Source organism: Callorhinus ursinus, unplaced genomic scaffold (genome assembly GCF_003265705.2).
Source record: "Callorhinus ursinus isolate GAN/ISIS: 27379988/994484 unplaced genomic scaffold, GSC_fseal_2.0 scaffold20, whole genome shotgun sequence".
Classification (NCBI taxonomy): domain Eukaryota; kingdom Metazoa; phylum Chordata; class Mammalia; order Carnivora; family Otariidae; genus Callorhinus; species Callorhinus ursinus.
This window is the reverse complement of record NW_027397082.1, coordinates 29,040,518-29,064,929: the sequence shown is the minus strand read 5'-3', so window position 1 is coordinate 29,064,929 and position 24,412 is coordinate 29,040,518. Positions and strand designations below refer to the sequence as shown.

General features: G+C 54.1%; 1 protein-coding gene across 2 annotated transcripts in view; it reads right to left on the bottom strand.

Moving 5' to 3' along the window:
• Positions 1-2,714: 2,714 nt before the first annotated feature.
• The window catches only part of RET (ret proto-oncogene), a 56,701-nt gene continuing 35,003 nt past the window's right edge, over positions 2,715-24,412 (bottom strand). For both annotated transcript variants that reach the window (XM_073904468.1, XM_025880631.2), the window contains exons 6-20: positions 23,733-23,932; positions 21,412-21,670; positions 20,546-20,671; positions 19,884-19,994; positions 19,226-19,348; positions 18,120-18,376; positions 15,597-15,744; positions 14,000-14,107; positions 12,735-12,949; positions 12,529-12,651; positions 10,534-10,604; positions 9,074-9,211; positions 7,829-7,928; positions 6,137-6,284; positions 2,715-4,780 (exon numbers count right to left, since the gene is read on the bottom strand). In XM_073904468.1, coding sequence (XP_073760569.1) covers positions 4,623-4,780; positions 6,137-6,284; positions 7,829-7,928; positions 9,074-9,211; positions 10,534-10,604; positions 12,529-12,651; positions 12,735-12,949; positions 14,000-14,107; positions 15,597-15,744; positions 18,120-18,376; positions 19,226-19,348; positions 19,884-19,994; positions 20,546-20,671; positions 21,412-21,670; positions 23,733-23,932 — 2,285 coding nt within the window. In that variant the 3' untranslated portion in view covers positions 2,715-4,622. The remainder of the gene's footprint in view (positions 4,781-6,136; positions 6,285-7,828; positions 7,929-9,073; positions 9,212-10,533; positions 10,605-12,528; positions 12,652-12,734; positions 12,950-13,999; positions 14,108-15,596; positions 15,745-18,119; positions 18,377-19,225; positions 19,349-19,883; positions 19,995-20,545; positions 20,672-21,411; positions 21,671-23,732; positions 23,933-24,412) is intronic.

The window sequence follows — 24,412 nt, the reverse complement described above, 5'->3', positions numbered from 1 at the left end:
TCTTAAAAAATACAATTTTCTACCATAATACTTCTTTTACTTCTTTCAATGACTATCTTATGAGAGACCAGAATCCTTGCATCCTCTGTGTCACTCCTTTTCTTAAAAATCATTTCTGATAATCTTTTCTTTCCACACACTTAGGAGGTCCCTCAAACCCTTGGCATGCACCTGGCCTGCCAGGCCCTGTGGGCACAGAACTTCCAGGAAAAATTTCAAGCTCTTTAAAACTCTCAGGAGGCACAAAACACGCAGCACATCATAGGCCGTTGTTGAGAGAAGCCCGTCTGAGGACAGGGACTGTGATGCAGGTAACGAGTGGGCTCCCTGCAGTCCTCCGGGCTAAGTCCCTTGCCTCAGTTAGCAAGAGGCAGCCTTGCATTCTTCCCCCTCCGGGTCGAGACCCTTTCTGACACACAGGAATGACTTTCCTCCATGGGGGGAATGACAGGTGCAGAAAAGGACTGGCACAGAGGTGAGAAATAAGAACAGCCAAAAAGCGTATGGCTTACTCTGGCACTGTTTACAAAATTGATCAAGATAAACAGAAACAGGGGACGCTTAAAATGAACATCACATTTTTATTCATGAAATTGACCCTTTTCATGGCAAATATTGTCTGCGTATGAAATATCAAAATGATTTCCTTCTCAAAAAAAATTTTTGTTCTTGTATTTTTTTTTTTTTTTTTTAGTTTTGGAATGTACTTACCTAGCTTGCTTATGCTAACTTTGAACTTGAATTGCTCAGTGTCCTCTGAAAGGATTCAGGATTATGGTGCTTCCTGGTGTGGACTACAGAACTCCTGACATCGCAGTGCTTGGGGTGGTCTCGGGCTGTGACTCCTTCCATGCTGCCTGGCCCAGTTCCCTGTGACACTGATGTTCCCGTGGTCACCACATTCTTGTCGATGGCCTCCATGTCACCACTCTGGGCCCAGGCTCCCGTTGAGAGATGTTGGTTGGCCAGGTCCTGTGATTTAGCACATCCTAGAAACATCTGCAAAAATATCTCATCGCTTGACACAGCCATCAAAACCTGAGTGGCAAAGATTAACCGTGACTTCTTCCGGGCCCTGATAGTGTGTGCCCCTTAACCCTGGGTGTGAAGCGTAGTCTCCCTGCTGCCACACTGCCACCCATGGGGCCTTGGCTGCAGACATGGAGAGGGGTTCCACATTGAAAAATGCTCTACACAGAGGTTCTGATTCTTCATGATGTCAGCTAAGAATCCTTCCTGTGAATCCCTACAGTTCTAACAAGGCCATTCAAGCCTGCTGTCTGTGAAGGAGAGATGAGAACAGAGCAGGTGGCCTCAGTGGAGAGGGGTGTTTTCTGTTCGTATGAGGGCAAGAGCAGCGGATAAGCTCCACACATATCTTCATGCCGAAGGGATGAGGAAGCCCCCCCCCCCCCCCCCACTGCTGCACATGGCCTTCAGACCAATGCTATGTCTTTCCGGGGCCACAGAGGTAAGGATTTCTCAGGCACCTTCTAGAACCACCCTAAATGCCACCTGCTAAATATCCTACATGTGAATATGCTCAAAGGAGGAGAGGAAACCATTCACTGGGGGAAAAATGCTTTATTTATACTGGGGAAGCTTATGCTTTTCCTTTGAATTTTCTTTTATATATGAAGTATTTGTCCAAGCCCCATTCTCAGACATTATCTTGAACTAAATTTCCATCCTTAAAATAAGCTGGCCTTATGGTGGGAAAGCATCCTTTGTGGAAGTTGGTGGAGAAATGTGCTTTTTAAGACAAATGAACCAAACACAGAAACACTCCTGATGGAAGTTCAATGCTCTTGAAAAAGGGGCTTTTAGTATTTTAGTATTAGCTTTTCTCAGCATGGGTTTCTAAACATTCAGAGGAAAAGGATGTAACAAATAGTTCACCCTAGAAATTACATTTACCTCCAGTTCCTGTGATCCAGATTGAAGGAAGACACCAAGAGTAGAAATGGGTGCTGAGGGCCAGGAGCTGGAGCTCTGGGGGCCAGGAGCAGCTCATGTGTGTGTGTGTGCATGTGTGTACATATGCCCGTGGGAAAACAACATGGGCCCTAAGCATCTACTGCCTGACACAACCATAAATCAGATTTATGTTGGTAACGACTTGTGTTTGTCAACTGGCCCGCCTGCTCCCTGCCAGGCATTTGAGGATGAGTTCAGAGAATGCCTGCCTAACCCAACAGGACAACACAGAAGCACTTAGTCTCTTGACCTTCATAGTGGTTCAAAATGTTTCCTCTGACCGTAATGGGCCTATGGTTATGACTATGCATTTTACATCCTCTCTCATACACCTGTCCAACTCTGGCTTCAAGAAATAAACCACATTTGCTGGAGAACCGAAAAGACCCGAACTTGACATAGCTGCTGCTCTATTTCGGGAAGGAAACATAAAGGAAGGAATTCCCTGAAGGGTAGAATTAGAGGAGTTTTAACAGTTACCCTCAATGTGCCTATTCACACACATATTGTGCAAGACAAGTCAAAGGTATCGCCAAGCGCCTCCTAGTTCTTTGAGCATTGTTACTTCCTCAGTGGTGACCACCACAGATTTCCTTGTGATAGTTCAATCCTTACATGGAAACTTCAAAATCAGAAACCTGATGTTTCCAATGAGGAAGTTAAAAAGAGAAAAGAAGTTTACACATTTTATGATACATGATTTTATTTACATAACTGAAATTATTTCCTTAGTCACCTTGATTACAAAAGCAAATTCACATGGTATGGTTTAATGACCTTTCATAAATAGATTTTACAAATTTTAATAATGGACAGATTGCTACTTAATACTCAGTAATACTTAATACCTAGTAACTTCGGTGTATATGCATACGAAAATTGTCCAATAGGACTAGTAAGTAGGAGTGCTTTTAAAACTCAGGAATAGACAATTAGATAACTGGTCAAGGGTTAATTCCCCATCACTGGGTCAGCCAGTTAGACCTGGAATTCTCACCCTGCCAAGAACAAACCTACGGTGGCAACTGGCACTTATTGAGTAGGTATTTTTTTAACAAGTTGAGAGAGTTTATTCTTTTTTTTCTGCATTTAAAAAGACTATCATTAAGCACATCTGAAAACCAGAAGTTGACCACAACTAGATATTTCTAAAAGAACTCACCACAGTGTGTCTGAAAAATGGCCTCAACTAAAGCCATGTTACCTCTCTAGTAAGTGTTTTTCCAGCTCTTTCTCTGGGTTTGTGTGCGCACGCATACACACACACCCCGTGAGGCTCTGATACATACTCATCCAAGCTACAAAAATGCCCTAATTTTACTGCTTTTGTGAAATGCCTATAAGATACAGTATTTGGATGAGACACTGTCACTCCTTCACCGTGCTTTCAGTCTGAAGACCAGGCAGGGTGTTGGTAACTGACTCTCTCCGGCGAAGTTACAGAAAAGAAGAGCTGCCGGGGACTTCCCGAAAGCCACCCCCATAAGATGGGAGGAGTGCTGAGTGTCCGTGACCACAAACAAGCAGTGAAGAATGACAAGAAGCTTATGAGTCATGGTCAGAATCTAGTAAACAAAAATGTCCTCCTAGAGCAGCATCACGTTACAAACACAGAAAAGAGTGGATACACGTACCTTTTCACACAAGCTCTATGAGAGCCAAAACATTGTCTTTTCCACATCAGAATTGTAATCAGAGGTGTAGCAGTCCTCGGTCCTTGTCAGCATTACTTCTAATATAACTAGCTGAATTGTCCCTTTTAAACCGAGCACTAACCCCACCCACTCCTCTTGGGTGAGATGAGCCACTCTGCTTTTGGGGCGCCAGACGTGCGGTGCGCTGAAGGCTGGCAGCAGTGGGCTTCACAGCAGCCAAGTCTGCTGTCAGCAATCCTTGGACCGGAGGCCACTCCACTCAAACGCCCCTTTTCTTCATACTGTTCTTGTCAGGGGCCCGTGATCACTCAGTGATGGGGACCAAAGTGTCTGGTGAGCCCTCTCCCCTCACACCGCCCCTCTACGTCACAAATCTGGCAGCCAATCTCTCCATTGTGCTACATTTAAGAATCATTTAAATCATGATAAGAATCAAATGTCTTCGTAAGAAAAGGTGCCATGATTCTAAAAAAACCGTTCTCAGGATCTCAAATGCTGAGGGGAGGCCTATCCCGAGGTCCCCTCATCCCTCCCAGCCCTGGCAGGGCTTTGACCCCACTCTAAGGCCTTGCTGGGCTCTTGCTCTGAGCAAGAACATGTCGTTTGGGCCAGTTTTGTTTTGTTTTGTTTTGTTTTGTTGTTGTTTTCCTGTTGCCCTTCTGGTGTGTGTGCTTCATGTTTAAATCTTGTTGCCCTGTTTGGCAGCAACCAGAAAAATCAAACAGCTCAGGTAGTGAGTGAGGGACCCACGTGTGTGAGCACAGAATGTGTGGTGGTCACCGGTGAACAAGGACCCACACAGGGTGCTGCTGAGGGCCGAAGAGGAAGGACTAACTAAAGGCTGGACTTGCAACTCTGGTCCAGTGGCTACGTCTGCCAGGAGGGAAAATCACCAGCCAAGTGTCAAGTGTACAAAGGGGGGGCCGGCACACTTTCCGTTCTCAGCATGTTTCTTCCCCTTGGGAGTCCGTTACCTTTCACAAAGAAATGTTAACTATCAAATGCGTCCGTTAATTGTGCCGCTGAGGGTGAAACCATCCAGTTAGCATATACACTATCATTTGCATATCTTGGACACACAGTGTTAGTGCCATCAGCTCTCGTGAGTGGTACAGGACTCTCTTCAGGCCAGTTCGGGTCTGACATGCCTAAAAATGAAAACAGATCATTTGTTCTGCACTGAAGAACCAAAACTTCATGTGCAGACAGTAAGGCCTTGGCAAAACTCCCTTTGAGGTTCAAACCAAACTTTCTGGTTTCTGTGCCAATTACATGAATGCTTTCGTGCTCCAGGTTTCCAAAACACTGTTATATTTTTGGGGGAAAGATCACGTGCTCTCTTGGTAACTGGAACTTAACAGAAACTACCAATTTTGCTTTTTTTATGAGCTTCGAACTCCGAAATCTGATATAAATATTTGTTGACCTGTTTAAGTCTTTTTTCTAAGACAGCATAAAGCACTGCTGAATTAAAGGGCTTACTGCAGTGGGACGCTTCTATAAAAAGTTCTCTAACGTAAGAAGCCTACTCGTCTTCCATCCAAGCCCACCACGGAGGAGAGAATCTTCCAAATCAGGGGTGCACGCGGGCGAGCCCCACAGCGTCGACAGGACAAATGGCGTGTAGCGCTAGACCCAAAGCCAGCAAGGAATCAGTGACTCAGGAGGCATGCAAAAGGAACAATCTCGGCTGAAAAATGCTTGAAACTCCAAGATTTAAAAACAATCAATGATCAAGTTAGGAAACAGAAAAATTTTCAAGTATTTAATCAAAGACAAAAGAAGGAGTTTTGGCAAGAACCGTATTTACTGTCCATTGCAAGACCACAGCACCACAGACTATGTTCTTTCAAAAGCATTTGCTCCAGCTTTTAGCACTGACTTCATGAGCGACAACTGTCATGACAGTGTGTAATGCAAAGGATGTGAAAACATCAGTCTGCAGGTGTCCTCCCTGGTGGTGGGCATGTGGGCGGGGCTCAGGCCGGGCCGGCCAATGCTCCCTAGTACCGAGTGGCCTCTGAGAGCCACCTGCCTGCCCAGATGGGGTCTGGGAGTGACCACAGGCTGTGCCCTCAGTGCAGGCAGGGTGGTGCTGGCTCCTCCTGTCCCAATTAACTGCCTCCCCAGATTGGGTAAATTTATCCCAGTAGTTAAATTAGAAGTACTATGACTTGATACATACCCACCCCAGAGACGACTTATTTATCATTTTCTCAATATCCCCTGAGAGTTCTGCCCAGCTCTCTTTCTTCTCCATAATCATAAGTTGCCGGGCAGTGTAGTAATTATACTTATTTTCACATCCTTTTAAAAAAACATAGTTTCAAAAAAATGCCTGAATGTAAACGGATGCAAAGTCAGACATTTACAAATAAAAAGGTTCAGGGAGAACTTTGGTTTCATTCAGATCAGAAACACTCTTAAAAAGCATTACAGAGAGTAAGGATAGTGCAGAGAGGAACGATGTTGCTAGAATCTAGTAAATGCATGTGAAATTCTACCATAGAGTTTGTTTTCAATCCACGTGGAGGGGAGGGCTCGAGGGAGGGGAGCATTATTACAGTCCACCAGGGGCATCTCCTCCTCCGAGAGGCCGTCGTCGTAAAGCAGGGAGTCCGATGGGGTGGACGCGGCCAGGTCCAAGTAGTCCTGGAAGAGAGAGACGGCTGGTCACCCTGGCGTGGGCCACAACTGGACTTGCCCCCTCCCCCTCCCCATCTGAAGGCAGAAGCCCTGGTTGGGTCCCACCCCCTGTTGGCTTACTAGCCTCTCCGTGAGACCTGAGCCCTCGCCAGAGAGCCCGCTCTCCCCGGCTCTGCTTCGCTGGCTCTGCTCCACAGCCCTCATTGCTTCCCCTAGAAATTCACCTTCTTGGGGCAGAAATGGGCTCCTCCATTGCCCTAATGCTACCTCTTGCAGCATGATGGGGGTACCACACCCAGCGCCGGGGTACTGGCCTTTTTACCAGACCTGAGGCTCTGGAAGAGCCCACTGCAGCCCCATTACTCATGTGGGAGTGTCAAGAAGCCTCTCCGGTTTGCTGGACACTTTTCAGCTTTCCTCGGAGGACCCCTACTGTCTAGAACAGCACGTCAGGATGCAGAAATCTGAAGTCCTCGATGTGAGTTTTGCGTAGGATGCTGCTATGGGCTTTAGCTCCTAAGCCTGATGATTTCCCAGAGCCTTCCACTGCCGCCGCCCTGGTTAAATGTGTCAAGAACAGTTCTAGCATTTTCCTGGCTGTTTCTCAGCTCTGTTCTAGGAAGGCTGGCTCTCTTGGCATCACTTGTTTTTTTTATTTAATGTAACCCTGTGTTCACAGGATTTGGAGGCTTGGCCCAAGTGGTACACTGATGTTAGGTTTTATTACAAGCAGCCTTCATACACAGTTTTTGTGTATGAAGAAATGCCAACTTTTCGTAAATGTGTCAATGCTAAGATGAAACCCTGAAAGCAAGATCTGTGCCTGTCTTGTTGACTTGTATTTCCAGCATCTGAGACAGAATATGATACACGGCAGTTGCTCAATAAATATTAGTTGAAACTTGTTGGCTTTCTCATTTACCTTACAGAGTTGTAAGCTGGAGGCACACAGACTGAATCTAGCCTCCCAGATATGCTTTATTTGGACCAGACTGAGCGTTTGGAAATTTAAATGAGTTATTAACATTAAAGATTGGAAAACTTAACATAAATAGCCTTTAAAATTCAGAAGACCTGACACTCTGGCACTCATATTCCTCTAGATTGTGTGTGGCTACAGCGAGGGATCCTTCAGAGGGGCTGTGTGCTCCTGGTCGCCACAGCCCCCACCACTCCCTAGCCACTGCCAACCTCCAACCAGGCCCCTCGCAGCATTTGAGTTTAGGATACCCACTTCAACTCTACTCTCTCATGTTCCATTACTAAAAATTATTTTAACCTTGGAATATTTGCCTCCCACACCTGTCTGTGGAGAGTTCTTTCTAAGTATAAAGGGAAGAATCTTGGTTTATGATTTGAGAAGGGGCCTGGTTCAAGGAGAAGGGTTCAGTCATTAGCTGCCCTTGGGGGACAGCACGACCACCTCCCTTTGCACAGCCTTGCTCTGCCCCTGCCTGGGAACTCCATAGAACCGGGGTGAGGTGGGAACCCCCCACTGCCATGTTCAGGCTGCAGGTGGCCGACACCAGGAATTGGCTCCAGGTACTCACTCTGTTCTTAACCATCATCTTCTCCAGGTCTTTGCTGATGTCAGCAAACACTGGCCTCTTGTCTGGTTCCTGCTTCCAACACTGCAGCATTAGACCATACCTGGTGGGGAGCACGGATGGGCAGTCAGGACCCAGCTAGGACTGCCCCATCATGGCTGTCACACCCCGCACTGTGCCCTGGGCCCAGAGGGCTCTGTTCTCAAACCCCAAAGCCATCTCTGCATCATTGGCATCCTTCTCTGAGCTGGGCCAGGATCTGAGGGGTCACTAGGCGCTTAGGGGCCTAGTGCTGTGGTCCAGTGTCTTGTGAGTCTCCTTTCCCTTGAGAAAGATTTGTCTTCACTTCCCTTTCAGAGATGCTGATAAATAGCTGACAGGACGCCATAACCCCTATGGTGGCTGAGGGGGCAACGCCAGTCTCTCAAACACTAATGAAGTATGACCTGGTTGTAGAAACAAACAAACAAAACTTCCGCCAGTCATACCTCTTTCTGGTGCCTTCCTCACTTCCTCACTTCCCTGGGTTCCTGGCATGGCTGCAGGGCCCCCAGGGCTGCCATGTGACTGTGTGTTGGGCCAGCCAGCTGCCGGCCCAGGCCATCCAGGGAGATGGCACCTACCCACCCCGGCACTCCCGTATTTAGCTCTGAGCCAGGCACATGGCAGGCACACAACAGATTTTGTGGGACGAATGGACCAGCATGTTTCTGCTAGCGATGGCCCCTTTCTCATGTGTTCTCAGGCTGTCCTCTGAGAATCATCTGCTGGAACCACCATATGTGAAGACTCTGGCTCTCTCAGGCTGTGGTGCTGGGTCTTCTGGCCTGCCCCCTACCGACCTCTCTCTCTCCACGTGGGCACTCCCCACCATGCACCCCTAAGGTCATCCTGAATCGCCCGCCCCTCCCCAAGGGTCCTGTGGGGACAGGCCTTGGGCTTAATCTGCTCCCTGGGCCTGAAGCACCCTTTGATCCTTTCCACTACTTCTCGTTGGCCCTACTTCCTCTCATCCATGTAAGTCTCCCCCCGACCCCAGGAAGCTCACTCAGCCCCCAGCAGAGTCAGGATGCCCAGCATCTGCTGTCATGCCCAGTGGTGGTTCTCCGACTTCTGCCTTGGCATGCTCTCCCCTGTTCCTACCTACCACCCGGTTCACCCTGGTGCCCAGGGCTGCTCGGGAGCAGGGAGGGAGGGAGTATGTTGCCTGTGTCTGAGGGAGGCTGGGCCAAAGGAAAGCCTGCTCACATCTCCTCGCTGCAGTTGTCGGGCCTCTCCATCCGGTATCCTGTCTTCAGAAGGTTGAAGAGCCGCTCCGGAGGAATCCCGGGGTAGGGATTGCCCCCCAGAGTCACAATCTCCCACAGCAGGACACCGAAGGACCACCTAAGGGGAGCGAGACAACCAGTGAGCGGCCGTACTGGGCTCAGCAGACCAGACGTCCACCCTCCCAGCAGCTGTTGATCCCATCAGCCCCCGGTGCAAAGAGCCAGCCAAGGCCTGACTGTATGGATGGATGTGGAATGGAGGTGGGGAGAAGCCATCTGCTGGCCCTGCTCACCCCTGCGGTGCTGAAGCCCCACCAAGCCGCTGCCCAAGCTCGGACCCCATATCCACAAGGGGTACTTGGCTGGCCCCGTGGAGATGCGCCAAGGCATGAGAGACAGCACAGAGCTGCCGAGCAAGTCAGCAGCACGCCGGGCGGGGACCTAGACCACAGGGCATGGGGCTGCCTGCACAATCCCTTCTTCACCTTTCCTGTGGGCTTGGCAATTTTCATAAAATCTTAGAAGAAAAAAGGCACTGCCACAGAAAAATATTTAACTGTGAGGGAAAATTTACTGTGAAGTGGGAACAAAATCGTATCACAAAACAGCATTATCACGAGCCCACTTACAGCAATAAAAAGCATATACCTGCACACCATGGAAAACACCAGAAGGCCCGTGTATGCCAGGACCTGCAGGAGTTACGTAGGGGCAGTGGGATCCAAGTGACGTCCAGTGTCTTCATTACCCTTATCTCTGCATTTTCTAACTGTCTACAGTCAGCTTTACGTAATCTGAACACAGCTGTTTAAAATTGTTCAGGAACTGCCTTTCCTCAGCTCACATTATTCAAGATATGCATGTCTGTTGATGGCAGAACACTTAGAAACAAGTCTGTTGTGTTTCTGAAAACTACCAAGTCTTGTGATTTGACCTGAAAGGCCAAGTTTTGGTTCCCTTCTATGAGCAGTTTGGGACACACCAGCCTAGCAACTCACTCCAGGCCACCCTACCTGTGGGTGGGGACCACTCCACTCCCAGGGAACCTTGCCTGAGCCCAGCCCACACTCGGATCCACAGAGGGGAACTGTTTGGCTGGGCCCGTGTGGCACTAAGATGCCCAGACGGGAGAGGGAGGGGCTGGGAAGGGGAGCAGCGAGCAGATGCCCAGACGGGAGAGGGAGGGGCTGGGAAGGGGAGCAGCGAGCAGAATTTGCAGTTACCTGCTCACTGCTCTCATGCATTTCACTGTGACTCTCAGAACCACTGCGTGGGCCCCTGCCATTTGCTGAACGAATACATGAAGCCTCTTCAGCTTGGTCATTGCAGATGGTTGGTACAAGCCAACAGGCGCTTGTCCCCCAGCCAAGCTGCCCAGGGAGGCATCGCGGCACACTATGCATGTAACCGGGACCCCAGGAAGGCAACACCCACACTTACACATCACTTTGGGTGGTGTAGATATGATCGAAAAGAGACTCAATTGCCATCCATTTGACTGGAATCCGACCCTAAAAAGGGAATGAAGGAAAGGCATTAACATCGCCCTGACACCCTGGAACCCAGAGGTCGGGGCTGTGGAGGAGGGTGAGGCCACGTCCCAGGCATTTCCAGCTCTGGAGGGATGCTGAGTAACGATGTCCAGAGTACGCCCAGATACAGAATTGGCAGCATGGCCTCAGAGGGGCTGCAGCTCTAGTCTGGGTCTCCCAGGCACGGCTGAGACGCTGGAGGGAGTCAGCTGGCCTGCTCACAGCTACACAAGGCGTCCTTGTCATGCACCACATCCCTGCTGAGTAGAAACCCAAGGAATCATGAGCATGCCCAAGCCAGGTTTCCCTACAGACAGGTCCAGAGGGCTCTGGGGTACCCTGAGTGGTGATGCCCAACGTGTGGGCCAAGAACGCCATCCAGCAAGATCTCCCCATTTCTGAGGGGGAATGAGTTTGGGAAACCAATTTCCAGCGTTTCCATCTTGGGGACTTATGACACAAACCAACACACTGAAGTCTTTTCCGAGAAGCCCTGAGGGAAGAAATCTGTTTCCACGCCTTGGGGCTGCTTTTTCCCCTATCACTTTAGCCTGTGAATCCTGTTAGCCTCCTCTGAGAGACTGCCCCCACTGTAGAGGCACTGGGGTCAGACCTAACAAATGCTTTCCAATGGAACTTGAGAAACAGCTCAAGTAGGTAAGTCTTAGGACACAAACCAACCAAAAATGCATGCATTGCATTTTAATGCAACATGTCCTGTAATTTCTTTTTCTTTAAAGCCTTCTTTAGGATTTGCATCTTTAACGAAGTGTGATTTTCTATAACAACACTGCTTGCTACCTGGGCTCTCTAGGGGGCTTCGTGCTTGGACACCTGTACTTCTCTGCTCCATGACACGGGCCGTTCTTGGGGGACTGGTGCATCAATAGAAAGACTCTGTCCACACCCCTGCACAGGGTGGAAGCAGCCCCTCTCCACTTCCCCTTCGGCAGTTCTGAGATATCCTGTCACAATGGAAACCCCAGAAGAAAGGAAACCCCATCCTCACAGCCTGTGGCCGCACGGGGCTTCTCCTGACCCCTTACAGCAGATCTGAGGTCTACACAAGTTGCTTTTTGTATGTTGTTTTGAGCAGTGTCTGTTCTGAAGGCCAGTCAGCTATGACTCCTGAACAGCCCCGTGAGTGGCCCTGTCTGTTCTGTCACAAGGAGGCTGCAGGGGAGCGACTGACAGAGCAGTAGAACTAGGAGGGTTAGGACAAGGGCCACAGGGAACTGAACGACACGGCGAAGCAGATTTCCGCCGAAGGGCCCCAGACCACCTATTTCAGAGGTTTGGAGAAAGTGTCTGGGAACCCTACGCCGGGTCTCTGGACTCCATCTCCAGGGCCTCCCTGTGAGCCTTGCAAACTCACCCAGCCAAGGGTTCCCAGGCCCCCGGCCCAGGGGAACCCCCACCTGTAAAGCAGTTCATTCCTTCCTGCCCCAGAATGACTGCTGCACTCAGGTGTATTGACTTCAGTCTCCTTCGAGCGAAGAGCTAAAGTTACACAGAGAGGAAACGGGACTTTCATCCCGTAGAAGCGAGAGGAACAACTGCAGAGACAACTGTCATTTCTGCAGCACTAGGTGACCTTCAAAGGTGGTGGTGATTAAAAGCAAGAGACGCCGCGGGGCCCCGGTTCCCCAGTAGGTGCTCTGAAAGGTCGGGTGTGGTGCTCAGGAAGAGAAGGAACAGACCTGGGGTGAGTCCTGAGCTGGGTCTCTGGGGACCCAGGAACCAGGGAAGGATTTGCAGATGAGGGCTAGAAGTTCATACCCTAAGCCTCTGCTCTCTGTTCCCTGGATGTTCTAAGGGCTCCGCGCCCACCCACTGTGGGAATGCTGCTCCCTGCCCTACACCCTGCCCAGGAGCCCTGGGTCACCCCCCGGGGACCAGGTACCTTGCTCCTCTTCACGTAGGAATCCTCTTCATAAACATCTCGGGACAGGCCAAAATCCGAAATCTTCATCTTCCGCCCCTCGGCTACCAGGACGTTTCTGGCGGCCAAGTCCCGATGGACAAGCTGCGAGGAAGACAACAGCAGGGACCCCTGAAACCTAGGTCCCCATCATAGGCAGTGGGGGCCCCGGCTTGCGCGGCACACACCTTCATCTCTGCCAGGTACCGCATCCCCCGAGAGATCTGCCAGGCGAAGGAGATGAGGTCGCCCATGGTCAGGGCCCGCTCCTCGGGGTTGTCCAGGTAGCTGGAGCTGCGGCTGCCTCCACTGCCCACGTAGCCCGGCCCCGCCTTGCGGCTCTCTCGGAGGAAGCCCCGCAGGGAGCCGTACTTGGCATACTCCACAATGAGGAAGAGTGGCCCTGGGTGGGGGGGGGCGGTGAGAGGGGGCTGTGAGCTGGCCGCCTGCAGGGCCCTGGGCTGTCAGAAGTCAGGCCAGCTCTGGGAGCACGGGAGGAGGGGGCAGGGTCCCCATGCAGGCTCTGCACCCTACCAGAAGTGGGCAGAAGGAAAGAGCCCTGCTCCGGCCACGGGCCTGGGCTTCACACAGCACAAATACATGTTTCAGTCCCAGCTCACTCTTGCACGGCTTGCTCTCCTTGCACTGCCCATGCCAAAGTGGGCTCCCTGGGCAGATGAGCACAACCTTCTGGGGTGCCCATGGCAGGCAGCCACTGTGCTCAGTGCTCCCCTGGGAGGCACGCCCTTGCTGCTAGGATGTCATGTCTTTCTACACCCTCGGCCCCACTGCAGCGCAGGCTGGGTACGGTAGATGCAGGCAGAGAATCCGAAGCCTCACGTGGTGCCTACTCCCTGCTCCCTGTTCTCAGCAGCTCTGAGGCTGCCATCTTGGCCGAGGCCCAGCCTTGAGTCCTGCTGGTGCCGACCAGCATCCTTGCTGCCCTCTCCCTGGGGGACCCTGCCCTCTCATACTCACAACACGCACATCTGTGCACACGTGCACACACATGGTGAGAGGCCCTGGAGTGGCACAGACCAGGACAATCTCCTGTGTCCTTATGTAAGAAATGGTGACAATGCCTTCACCATGCAGGGCTGCGGTTGGGGTCACTTGAAGGTCATGGCACGCCTAGTCCCCAGTCCCCAGGACACACCATCTGTTTCTAGAGCTCCCTGCCCTGGGGCTCCTCCTGGAACAGGGTGCTGACAAACCAGGATGTCACCAGAGGCCTCTGAGCAGCGGCGGCAGGCCCAGGGAACATGCTCGGAGCAGAGGCCTCATGCAATGCTCCTGCGGCAGCCCCTCCTGGTCCTCTCCCCGACAAGGGAGGACGCAGGCCCCAGATGGGGGCTGGAGCCACAGAGGACAAGGAAGGGGAAGGAGGAAGAATGAAGCAGCCCAGAGCCCTGAGCCTGCACTGGGCAGTTGCCTGCCCCTTGGCCGGCCTTACCATCCTGGCTGCAGGCCCCGTACAGCTTGATGACATGAGGGTGGTTGACCTGCTTCAGGAGGTTGAACTCTGACAGGAGGTCCCGCAGCTCACTTGGGGAGGCGTTCTCTGAAATGCACATCAACACAGCGACTTGCAAACCAATCCCTTCTAGAAGCCCCTTCTGTGAACACCCTGGGTCACCGGACCTACATCTTAGGTCTGTATAGACCCTGGTTATCTCCTTCCCACACAGCCTACCCAGGTTTAGACAAGGCCCCCAAGGACCCTGCCGCTCGGGACTTCTCTTTGCCTGTAGGATGGTCAGCAGTGGCCTCATCTGCCTCCAGGGAATAACCCTGACGAGCAAACTTCTGCATCAGGAAAGTCTTTCCATGGAAACCCTTCCTGGACCAGGCCGTGTGTGTGTGGCAGTATTTCCCTGCAATTGCCATCTTTCAAGGACAGAGGTGCATAGAGACCGTCCTCACAAATCCTTCTGCAAGGTAGGAGGACTGTCCCATGTCCTAAAGCACCTGCTGACCAAGCACTCAACAAGAGGGTGAGGCCCTGGAGAAAGCTGGAGGTGATGGGACTTCACAGAGGTGGCCTCCTGCCACGCTGAGCATATGCATCCTGAGGGTGGCAGAGCTGTGCTTGGGCTCCCACCAGAAGCTGACGCCTGAGGGGAGGGATGTGCAGTCAGAAGCTGTGGCTACACAGGCCTCCCAGGGCAGTTGCCCCACAACCCCCTGCCGAGTGGTACCACATCGCCCTCTGGCTGCACTCTTGTCTGGAAGAGAGAGGACAGCTCTCTCTCCTGAGAGGGTGTTGGGCCACCCACATGGTGGCCTGGGGGCTGGTCTCGATGTGCCCCCTTAGTGCCTGGGGCCTCAGGGAGGCATGGGGAGACCCCAGTCTGAGGGCCTAGGTAAGCATTCAGAATCACCCTGCACAGTGTAGCCCCGAGTGTTAAACTAGAATTCTCATGTGCACCTGCCAACCTGTACCCACTGCATGGCCCCTGGGCCCTTGGTCCATGCGAACCAGAGTCTGGTCATGGCAGAGGGCCGTCCACCCAGTCTCAGCTCAGAAACACCAGTGGGAGAGTGTGTGTTTGGGTGAGTGTGTGCCCACTTAGAGCCAGACTTAAGGCACAACTGGTCACAGAGGCAGGGCAGATCCATGGGGGGCCACCGGGGATCAGGCCAGGCAGGGCCCCAGGGGCCAGGGGCCAGTCCTTACAGGTGGCTTCTTCACCAGGACCCCAGAGGCACTCGGCTGAGAGGAATGAATGGGGCAGACTAGGATGAGAGAGCTGTCAAGTTTTTAATTTTTGAAAAACCCAGCTCTTTACCCAACATTGGTGCAGAAGCAGCACACTCTAGAACCTTCCAAGTGAGGAAAGTCCTCTTACCCTGTTTCTCCAGGGACTGCCCTGGCCCGTGTCACCCACGCTGGTGGTCTCTAGAATGCAGCCACTCAAGAATAGCAACAGGGGCGGGGGGGCTCTTGAGAAGGCCCTGGGCTGGCTGCCAGCACCCTGGTTTTCAGGGCAGCTCTGTCCAGCCCTCGGGGCTCCAACAGAGCCACCTGTTCCCGCTGCCTGGAGGGGTACCTTTCAGCATCTTCACGGCCACGGTCGTGTATCCTGCTTTGCCTTTAAGCCGGAAGGCTGTTGCCTTAACCACTTTTCCAAATTCCCCTTCTCCCAGAGTTTTTCCAAGAACCAAGTTCTTCCGAGGGAATTCCCACTTCGGATCCTCCTAGGCGGGGTTGAAGGAAGGGGAAGAAGAGGAAAAGGGAGAAAGTTGGTGAGGATAAGAGGAAAAGAAGACAAGGCCCATAAATGAGCCCCCAGCAGACAAGCTCCAGTGTGCAAACCACTGCCACGTAACCCAGAGGGCGCTGGTCATCCCCCTGCACCGAGGGCAGGACCCCACACCTTATGGGAAGATAGCTGTTGGCCCAGAATGGCCTGGACTCTGGATGCCTGAACCCTTGCTTGTCCCCGGTCTACCCGAACATGGCCTCAGCCTTCCCTGATCCACGTTCTTGTCTCTCAAACAAGAAGTTCAGGGCTTACTTAGCACCCAGGGGGTGCTCACATGGATGTGGCTTCTTCCCTCTACCCACCCGGCCTCCCCACTGAAATCCCACTCAAGATGACTCTGGGACAGCTTCCCAGACCCCAGCCTGGCCTCACATCCTTGAACTCTGACTGGGGATGCCAAAGCCTGTCCTGGGGATGCTGGAACCTCCCCCCCTGTGCCAGCACTGGGCGTCCATTGCCCCAAGTCTCCCTGCAGCTGGATGTGCGTGTGGCCTGGGGGTGCTGCTATGATGCACCCTGCCAGACTCGCCTGACCCACACAGATGACACCACTGGGCCTACTGTCCTGCCAAGCAAAGCCATGCTTTGAATACCCAAGTATAGGTGTGTGTGAGTGCGCTCCTTGTGGGCAGAGGCGGCCTCCTCTCAGCACCGTATCTCAGGCTCCTGCTGGCTAGCTCCTGGGCATCCTGGTGTCAGCTCAGGTTCCCCAGGAACCCACAGTCAGGGACAGAGTTGACAACATCATCATTGTTACCCTGGTGTCCTTACCTCCACACTGCACTGGATAAGCATTCACTGCACATGGAAACTGCACTAAATCTGTGAGGAGAGCACTGATTTGAACTTCTTAAAAGACATTAAAAATTCTACTTTATATAAGAGACAACTAAGGTCAAGCAGTTGAGTGATGTGCCCTCAGAGCTGGTCAATGTAGCCCTTGGGCCTTAGGCTGGGTTCTGGCTTCTCCGTGCTGCAGGCCCAAGCTGACGTAGGCTGAGGGTGGTGTGTGTCCACTTGTTCGAGCACCCACCAGCACTGCCCTTCTTGTGACCTCTCCGTAGACTGCCTGCATTTATAAAGGAACCAAATGGCTCATCCCAGAGGCCTCCTGTGGAGGCTGAGATGCTTCCCAGGACAGGGGTCATAGACCCCATCTGCTGAGCGACTGGAGCTAGGAAATCTAGGATAGAGGCTGCGGTGTCTACCGCATGTGAGAATGGCTCCCATGGCCCAGACCCATACTAAGGGGTGAGTACCCTTGGGTGGCTCCTCCTACAAACCATGGCCACCTCCCAGCCCTGGTTGGGTACTGCCAAAGGCCTGGTGACTCCTGAGCTTTCTGCTTGGAGGTCCCTGTCAAGGGGCGATGTTCCCTGCCAGGCCTTGGAGGTGGAGCTTCTGTTCACACACACCTCTCCTCAGTCCCTCTTAGAATCTGGCTTCCAGCTCCTTAGCAGTTGCCAGCAGGGACACAGAAGAAGCACCGCAGGCTGAGGGGAGGCCTAGGCAGGATGGAGGCTCTAAGGGGCACACAGTAACTGCAGGCCCAGGTCCTCCCACGGAGAAGGGGGATTGGAAGCCCGTTGGCTCTGGCCAGCACGCTCTATCAGCCCGCTGCTTACAGAGTCCTGGGGCCTGCCTCTGCCACAGCCGGCTCAGAGGCCCCACGGTGGCCCTTTCTCCACTCCCCAAATGAACTCCCCTCCCCACTGCTGCCACCCTGGCCCAGGCCCTGCCTGTTGCCATCTTTTGCCTGGACGAGGAGAGTGCCTCATCACAGGGCTCCCACTTTTGCACCCACTCCATAGACTCCCCAATAGAGCAGCCTGCAGAAATGAAGGCCAAATATGGGCCTCTTCCACTGAACCCCCAAACCCCAGTGCCCCACCCTCTGAGAATAAAATCCACAGTCTTCCTCAGGGCCTCTCCGCCCACCCCCATCCTTGGGGCATCTGCAGGACAGTTCCCTATCAGGTATGGTGTGGCCCACCCTCCCAAATCTCAGTCCACCTAAATTAGCACCTAGCACTCTCTTAACTCTGCTCAACTGCCCCATGCCCTCTGCAGCCCTCCACCCGCCTGCCCTCCCTGGAAGGCAGCTCCGCGAAAACTCGGGGTTGCTCATGGCATCTTCCTGGTGGGCGAGGATGCATTAGCTGCTCGTGAGCTACAGGACACTTGGCACCAGGGAGCCCCGTGTGCCCTTCCCCACACCTCCCTGCTTCCCCAGGCCCGAGGCCAGTGGCCCCTGCAGGGCCTCCAGGATGGCGGCCTCTCAGGCCGAGGCCCTGCTCGGAGCCTCACCGGGATCTTGAAGGCGTCCACAGACACCTGGTTCTCCATGGAGTCCAAGGAGGGCCGGCGGGCGCCCGACGAAGAGTAGCTGACTGGGAAGGCCTGGGCTGGCCGGCGGAAGGTCATCTCGGCGGAGGCGACGGGCGGCTTGTGGGCATTCTTGTGGTAGCGGTGGATGCAGAAGGTGGAGAGCAGCATGGAGACAATGAAGGAGAAGAGCACGGCCGCCGCGATCACCGTGCGGCAGAGCTCGTCGCACAGCGGGTCTGCGGGCAGGGGTGGCCGTGAGGAACGGCGCGCCAGGAGGGCCCGGTGCCCGCCGCTGGGGGGCTGCCTGGCAGCCGGAGCCGCATGCGAGGGCAACGCAGACGCTCACACGGCACCCGCCGCTCGGCAGGCACTGTGCCGTACGTTTTCCCTACGGAGACGGTTGTCACCCTCCTACAGCAGGGCCAAGAGGCCCAGGCAGTTTGAGCAGCCTGCCCGAGGCCACACGGCAGAGGCAGCATATGCGCCACACCAGGAGGAAGGTGTGGAAGGCTGCACCGAAGCCGGTGGGCCCTGGAGCGCTGGTGGGGAGGCGGAGTCCCTCTTCCATGTGCCTGATGTCGTATTTTCTTTATAAAACCAGGAGACGGAAGGAAAGTGGCTCCCGATCTAGCATCATGCAGCAACAACTCAAGAGCCAGAAAACTGTCCTTGGGCTCAGGCAGGAAATCTCCCCGGGTGCTCAGGCCCAGGCCACCCACGGCACCTGCTGGCCCAGAAGGCATACCTGCAGGCTCTGGCTGGGAGGGCGGGGTTCCGGCCAGACGATGCCATGGGCCCAGAGAAGACCCTGCCCAAGGACCATCTGAGTAGATGCTGAGTTATTTGGTGAAAGAAATTTCCAGCCCAATCTTTCCCATAGAACTCTGGGCTGGAAGTCACTCTGTAGAGGCCCTGACCTAGACCTGTCTGCACAGATTGGGGAACCGAGGCCCAGAGAGAAGGACGAGGGTCTCCTGGGTTTTACCAGCCTTCCTACAATTTTCCTCCCTGGCTCACTGGGGCTCAGGGAGGTGTGAGGAGCCCTGCCCTGCATGTGACCCCAGGAGTGCCCTCTACCCACTCACCCTGGTTGTCTTCAGGCTCACAGAAGCACTTCTTCTCTTCGGGGAAACAGTTGCAGATACCGAAGCCAGCTTTTATCCCCCAGCGGTCCCCTGGCTCGTGCCCACCAATGATGCTGCCGCCCCCTGGTGACAGATGCAGCCCACTAAGCCTCCTGGTGTGACCACACAAACCAGGACCACCCAGGCAGAAGCGTGAGAGGTCCCTCCCCACACAATGTCAGCATGCTCAGGCCCAGGGAGGGCAGTGAGCTCTGAAATCTGGGTCACCTGGGTAGGAATCAGCACAGTCTGCCCCCAATCCAGTTCCCCGACCCCAGCAGGTAGGAGGAGGAACCCACAGGCTGCCCAGGACCCTTGCTGAGGTCCACACATGGTTACTTCACAGAGCAGAGAAGGGACAGCAGGGAGCCACAAGAATCAGGGGTCGGGAGCTGTACCGTGGCCAGGGAGACACTGGAGAGTGGGTCAGGGCACCAGGCTCCAGAGTCTTGACAGGGCAGAGCCCTTTGTTCAAAGGAAATGTTAGAAAAAGTCTCGGCACATAAAACTCAGGAATGAGGCGGGTTTGGCTGAAGTGCAGGTGGGAGTCCAAGCCTCTCCCGCTGGCTACCCCTACCCACACCAGGCCCTTGAACTTGCAGGCCCAGTGGTTGCTTACGGAGGCAGTCCTGGGGGCAGATGTTGACATTTCTGCTCTCCACAGCATCACAGTGGCCATCGGGGCAGGTCTTGATGCTGGGGGAGCAGGTGGAGAAGTTCCTGGTGATCCCTATAACACACAGTGGGCCGGTCACCACCATGTGGGAGTACCCGCCCTGGTCAGACTGCCAGAGCCAGAAGGATGGCACCCCAGGGCCTCCCCAGCCAACCCCGTCCCCTCCCGAGGAGCAAACTGAGGCCCAAGCAGAGAATCTGTGAGTGGGATCTTTGTGGTGGTGGGCACAGCTTGGACTTGGCTGCTGTCTACGCCCCAACCCTAATGTCTGGGGCCACATGCCCTGGCCTGCAACCTCCCAGGTAGAGCCTCTCTGTCCCCTGCACATCCCAACTTTGGCCCAGATCTTCCCAAACCCAAAGGGACCTGTGGCCCCCCAGTGATGAGGAGCCTGAATGCCCTCGTGCTGTGCCTACTCTGCATCCACGCTCACCCTCTCCCGACATCAGGAACTACAAATGTGGACCGGATTCTGGGCAATAGATGCGGAGAGGGGAGGGCCATCACAGTGGCTGGCAGGGCCCACACGGACCCCGTTTCCCCTCAGCCACCATTACCCCTCTTGACCTCCTGGTCGCAGGTCCCTGGCTCTGCGAGGGGCCTACCTTTGCCATCTCCCTGTCTCCACTCGCACCTGCCCGTCGGAGAGCCCAGGCCGCCGCACTCCTCACACTCAGGCCTCCTCTTGCTGACTGCACAGGACAGGGGGCAGCCTGGCTCCTCAGCCACATCTGCAGGTGGCAGAAAGCTGGTCATGGGGGCTGGCCTGGACCCAGTGTCCAGCCGGCATCCAGGGGCAGAGGGAAGCACTGGCCAGGTTCCTCTCATGGGGAGGTGTGCCCTGCCTTAGCGCCAGGGCACAGGGCGGCGATGGGGCCCACTGAGGAAGAGGGCTGTCACCACAGTCACGGCAGGGGGGGGGCAGTTATTGGGCTGGGCTAAGTATGGAGGGAGGATGGGAGGAGGCTAATGGCTAGACTCAGCCCAAAACACATATGCCCAGTTAAACCTGTATTTCAGATAAACACTGGCCCTTGCTCTGTGTAACTGTGTCCCTAACATTGCATGGACATACCTGGAAGTTTGTCTTCTAAGAGACTCTGCAAAGGGACATACTTACACCAAAAAATTGCTTGTTGCTTACCTGAAGTTTAAATTTAACCAGGGTCTTGTATTTTCTCTGGCAGCTCTAAAGCACGTACAGAACGCATCGGCAGTGGTGACAGGGAGTAGTGACCATATGTTATGCGGTCACTCTGGGCTATGCTGTTTTATTCTTTCTCCTTGTCACCCTCCCAGCCCAGCTCCGCAGGGTGCACTGCGATTCTCATTTGATAGGGAAGGAGACTCAGGCTCAGGGACACTGCCATTAGGTGAAGGGGAGCAGGCCCGGGCCCCTTCCGTGTGGGGGAAGCCCATGGCTCTGCCACACCCTGCCTGTCCCGACCCTCCACGGGGCCCTGGCACTCACACGTCCCCTCCACGGTGACGACCAGTGGGGCCTGGGTCTGTCTGCGGGTTGGCCGGTCGGCGGCCACCACTGTGTACTGGAGTTGAGAACAATCGAGCCGCTGCAGGGCTTCTGTGTCATTCACGAACAGGGTCCCCGTGGTGTCCTCGGCTGAGGTGACCACCCCCAGGACACTGCAGTTGGTGCTGGACAGCTGCAGCTTGTACTGCACGTGGATGCCGCTGAACTCCTGGCAGTTGTCCACACAGACTTTCCCAATCTAGGCACGGGGCACAGGGGATGCCTCAGCCGGGTGGTGCACCGGCCTGTGATGGTGGCTGGGCGGGGGGCTTCTGGGCAGCCCAAGTCCTGGAACTGTCCCCTACTGGGTCCAGGGATGACAGATACCCCCTCCCGCCAAGTTCCCATCTTCCACGTCCCTGGAACCTGCAGACCCATCCACCTGCCTGGCCCTGCCCTGCCCATCACACCACCACCCACCCCTGCTCCTGGGAGCCAGAGGCGAAAGAACACAGGGCACTGAGGTTTGGTTTAGTGACTGCCTCGAGAGGTGCCCGTGCTCCCAGCTCATTCTTTACTCACTCACTCGTTTAGGCACGAAGGCTGATTGGGTCCCTCCTCCTCACCTCCCTCGCTTCTTCTGGCCAGGCCAGTTTTGTTCTGGGGACCACCAACTGCCATCCTCAGTGCATGTGGCTGGGGTGCTCCACCCCCTGCCCAGGTCACCTGCCCGGGCAGTCAGAGCATTGCACTGGGGCCACAGGATTCATGCAGCATTGCTGCCTGTCCTACCCGAGCCCCAAGGGGCCTTCCTGGGACTCCGGCTGGAAGCCCTGGGAAAGAGGATGCTAGGCTGGCAGTGCCACTGCTGGGGCCCAGAGCTGGGCAGCTAGAACTCTCCTTTTTATCCTTCAGCCATATGAATTAGAATGAGAGTTTCAGTGGCTTAAAACCAGAAAATCTGACTAGTCAAGTTGGGGCAGAGGGCAGGGGTGGGGCAGGGCGAGGCCCTGCCTGCAGCCACTTAGCAGGTCCTTGCTCAGGCTTGCTCAGGCCCAGGGCAGAGCCAGGCTCCTCCACACCCGGGCCTGACATCGCAACCCAACCACCTCCCGGATGTCCCAGCACATCCCCATATAAAGCATGCTCGCTTCCACTCTCCCGTAGGGTCCTCCAAATTGCCCAAGGTCACTATCCTCCATTTACAATCATAAAGACTGGGGAGTGGGGGTGAAAGATCACAGCTCAGTTTGAGGCTGGATTGGGACTCAGGTACCTGTGATCTTTTGAGTACAGGTGACACATCTCCTGCAGTGCTTGCTCCCATTCGATATCCCCTCAAGACATCCTTTGGGCCCCTCGGCCTTCTCACCTCCCACCATCCTGGACCTCTGCCTCCATGAAAGGCCATGGGTGGCAGATCAGGAGCTTGGATATGTCCATGGGTGGGGTCTTTTGTGTGCAGGACCTGGGTGGCTGTCAGGAGTAGAGGGGGCATGGGAACCAACCACAGAAACTGGGACAACTGGAGATGGCCCTAAGCATGACTTTCTGAAGAGGACGTATCTGAAGCTGCTCCATTAGGAAGGAGCAGTATGTGAAGTCATATGCATGCTGCAATGGCAAGTAAAATTCCAGACGTCCTTAAGAGAAACGTTCTAGAAAAAGCTGTACCAAAATGCCAAGCACCAGTTGATATGGCGAGAAGGGGTCAGTCCTCTCTGCCCTTCCTCTTCTTTAATGGATACTTCACGTTTTTTCCACTTCTAACTTATTTTCCAATAACAAAGGCAAGATAAGCTCTAATAAACGCACTTGCAAAAGGCAAAGAGGAAGCGTTCCCCACCTTTCCCTGCAGAGGGCACCACTGTTAACCGCTGCCTGCATTTAGGTACTGGCAAATTCAATCAATGAAAATTTGTTTTTGGAACATAAGGAGCCATGTGAGGCCAATATTTTTACAAACCACTTTTCACTTAATAATCCACCAGGAACATCTTTCTAAGTCGCCATATGTAGATTCAGCTGGCATTGCTGTCATGTTAGGACAAAACAGGCTTTAAAGATACCAAGAACAGAGAGGGCAAAAAAGAGGCCCATGGTGCCCACCAACCCTGCCCGTGACTCTGCCAACTTCGCCATGGCCCCAGCTTCCCTGGCCCTGTGCCCGTGGCCTCCCCGGGCCACTCTTGTGCTGGTTAGGCCAGAAGGAGTGTCTCTCACCCCCAGCCCTGCTTGCAATCTGTTAAACAGTGTCCCACCCTGGGGGTCCTCCACCCCTCCATGCCCCTCCCCGGGCAGGCATCGGGCTGTGGGCTCACCTGGGCAAAGCGGCGGGCCCGCCTGCTCACAGTGAAGGAGTAGGCGCTGGGTAAGTGCAGGCTGACAGGCAGCACGGTCACGTTGAAGTGGAGGCGGAGGATGCCCTCCCCCGGGCCCTGGAAGTCCGAGTCATTGACCAGCACGGCCAGCTGCAGTGAGCGGCTCTCCGAGATGGGGAGGCTCCGGTTGAGAACCAGCCCTGTGGGTGGAGGCACAGTGATGACTGCCTTGTTGCTTCGGGCCTGGGACCATTGCTGTCCCACGCCACTGCACGCCTCCTCCTAGCCACATGCCTGGCACATACACACATGTGTGCAAACATAGTTTTCACACGTGTGCTCTGTGGATCACAGACTTGGCAGGTGGGGGTACGTTGGAACCACTGTTTAAATGTTGGCCGTTGTGCTGAGCTGGACTCCGAGAGAAGCCTTCTCAGCGGGGAGGTCACCTGTATGTATGGTGGTGTGTGTGTGTGGGGGGTGGGATGTCTGTGTGTGGGGTGGGATGTCTGTGTGTGTTGTGTATACACGTGTGGTATGTGGTATGCGTATAGAGTATGTGTATGTATGTGTGTGGGGTGGGATGTCTGTGTGTGTTGTGTATACACGTGTGGTATGTGGTATGCATACAGAGTGTGTGCGTGTGTGTGTGCGTGGGGGTGGGATGTCTGTGTGTGTTG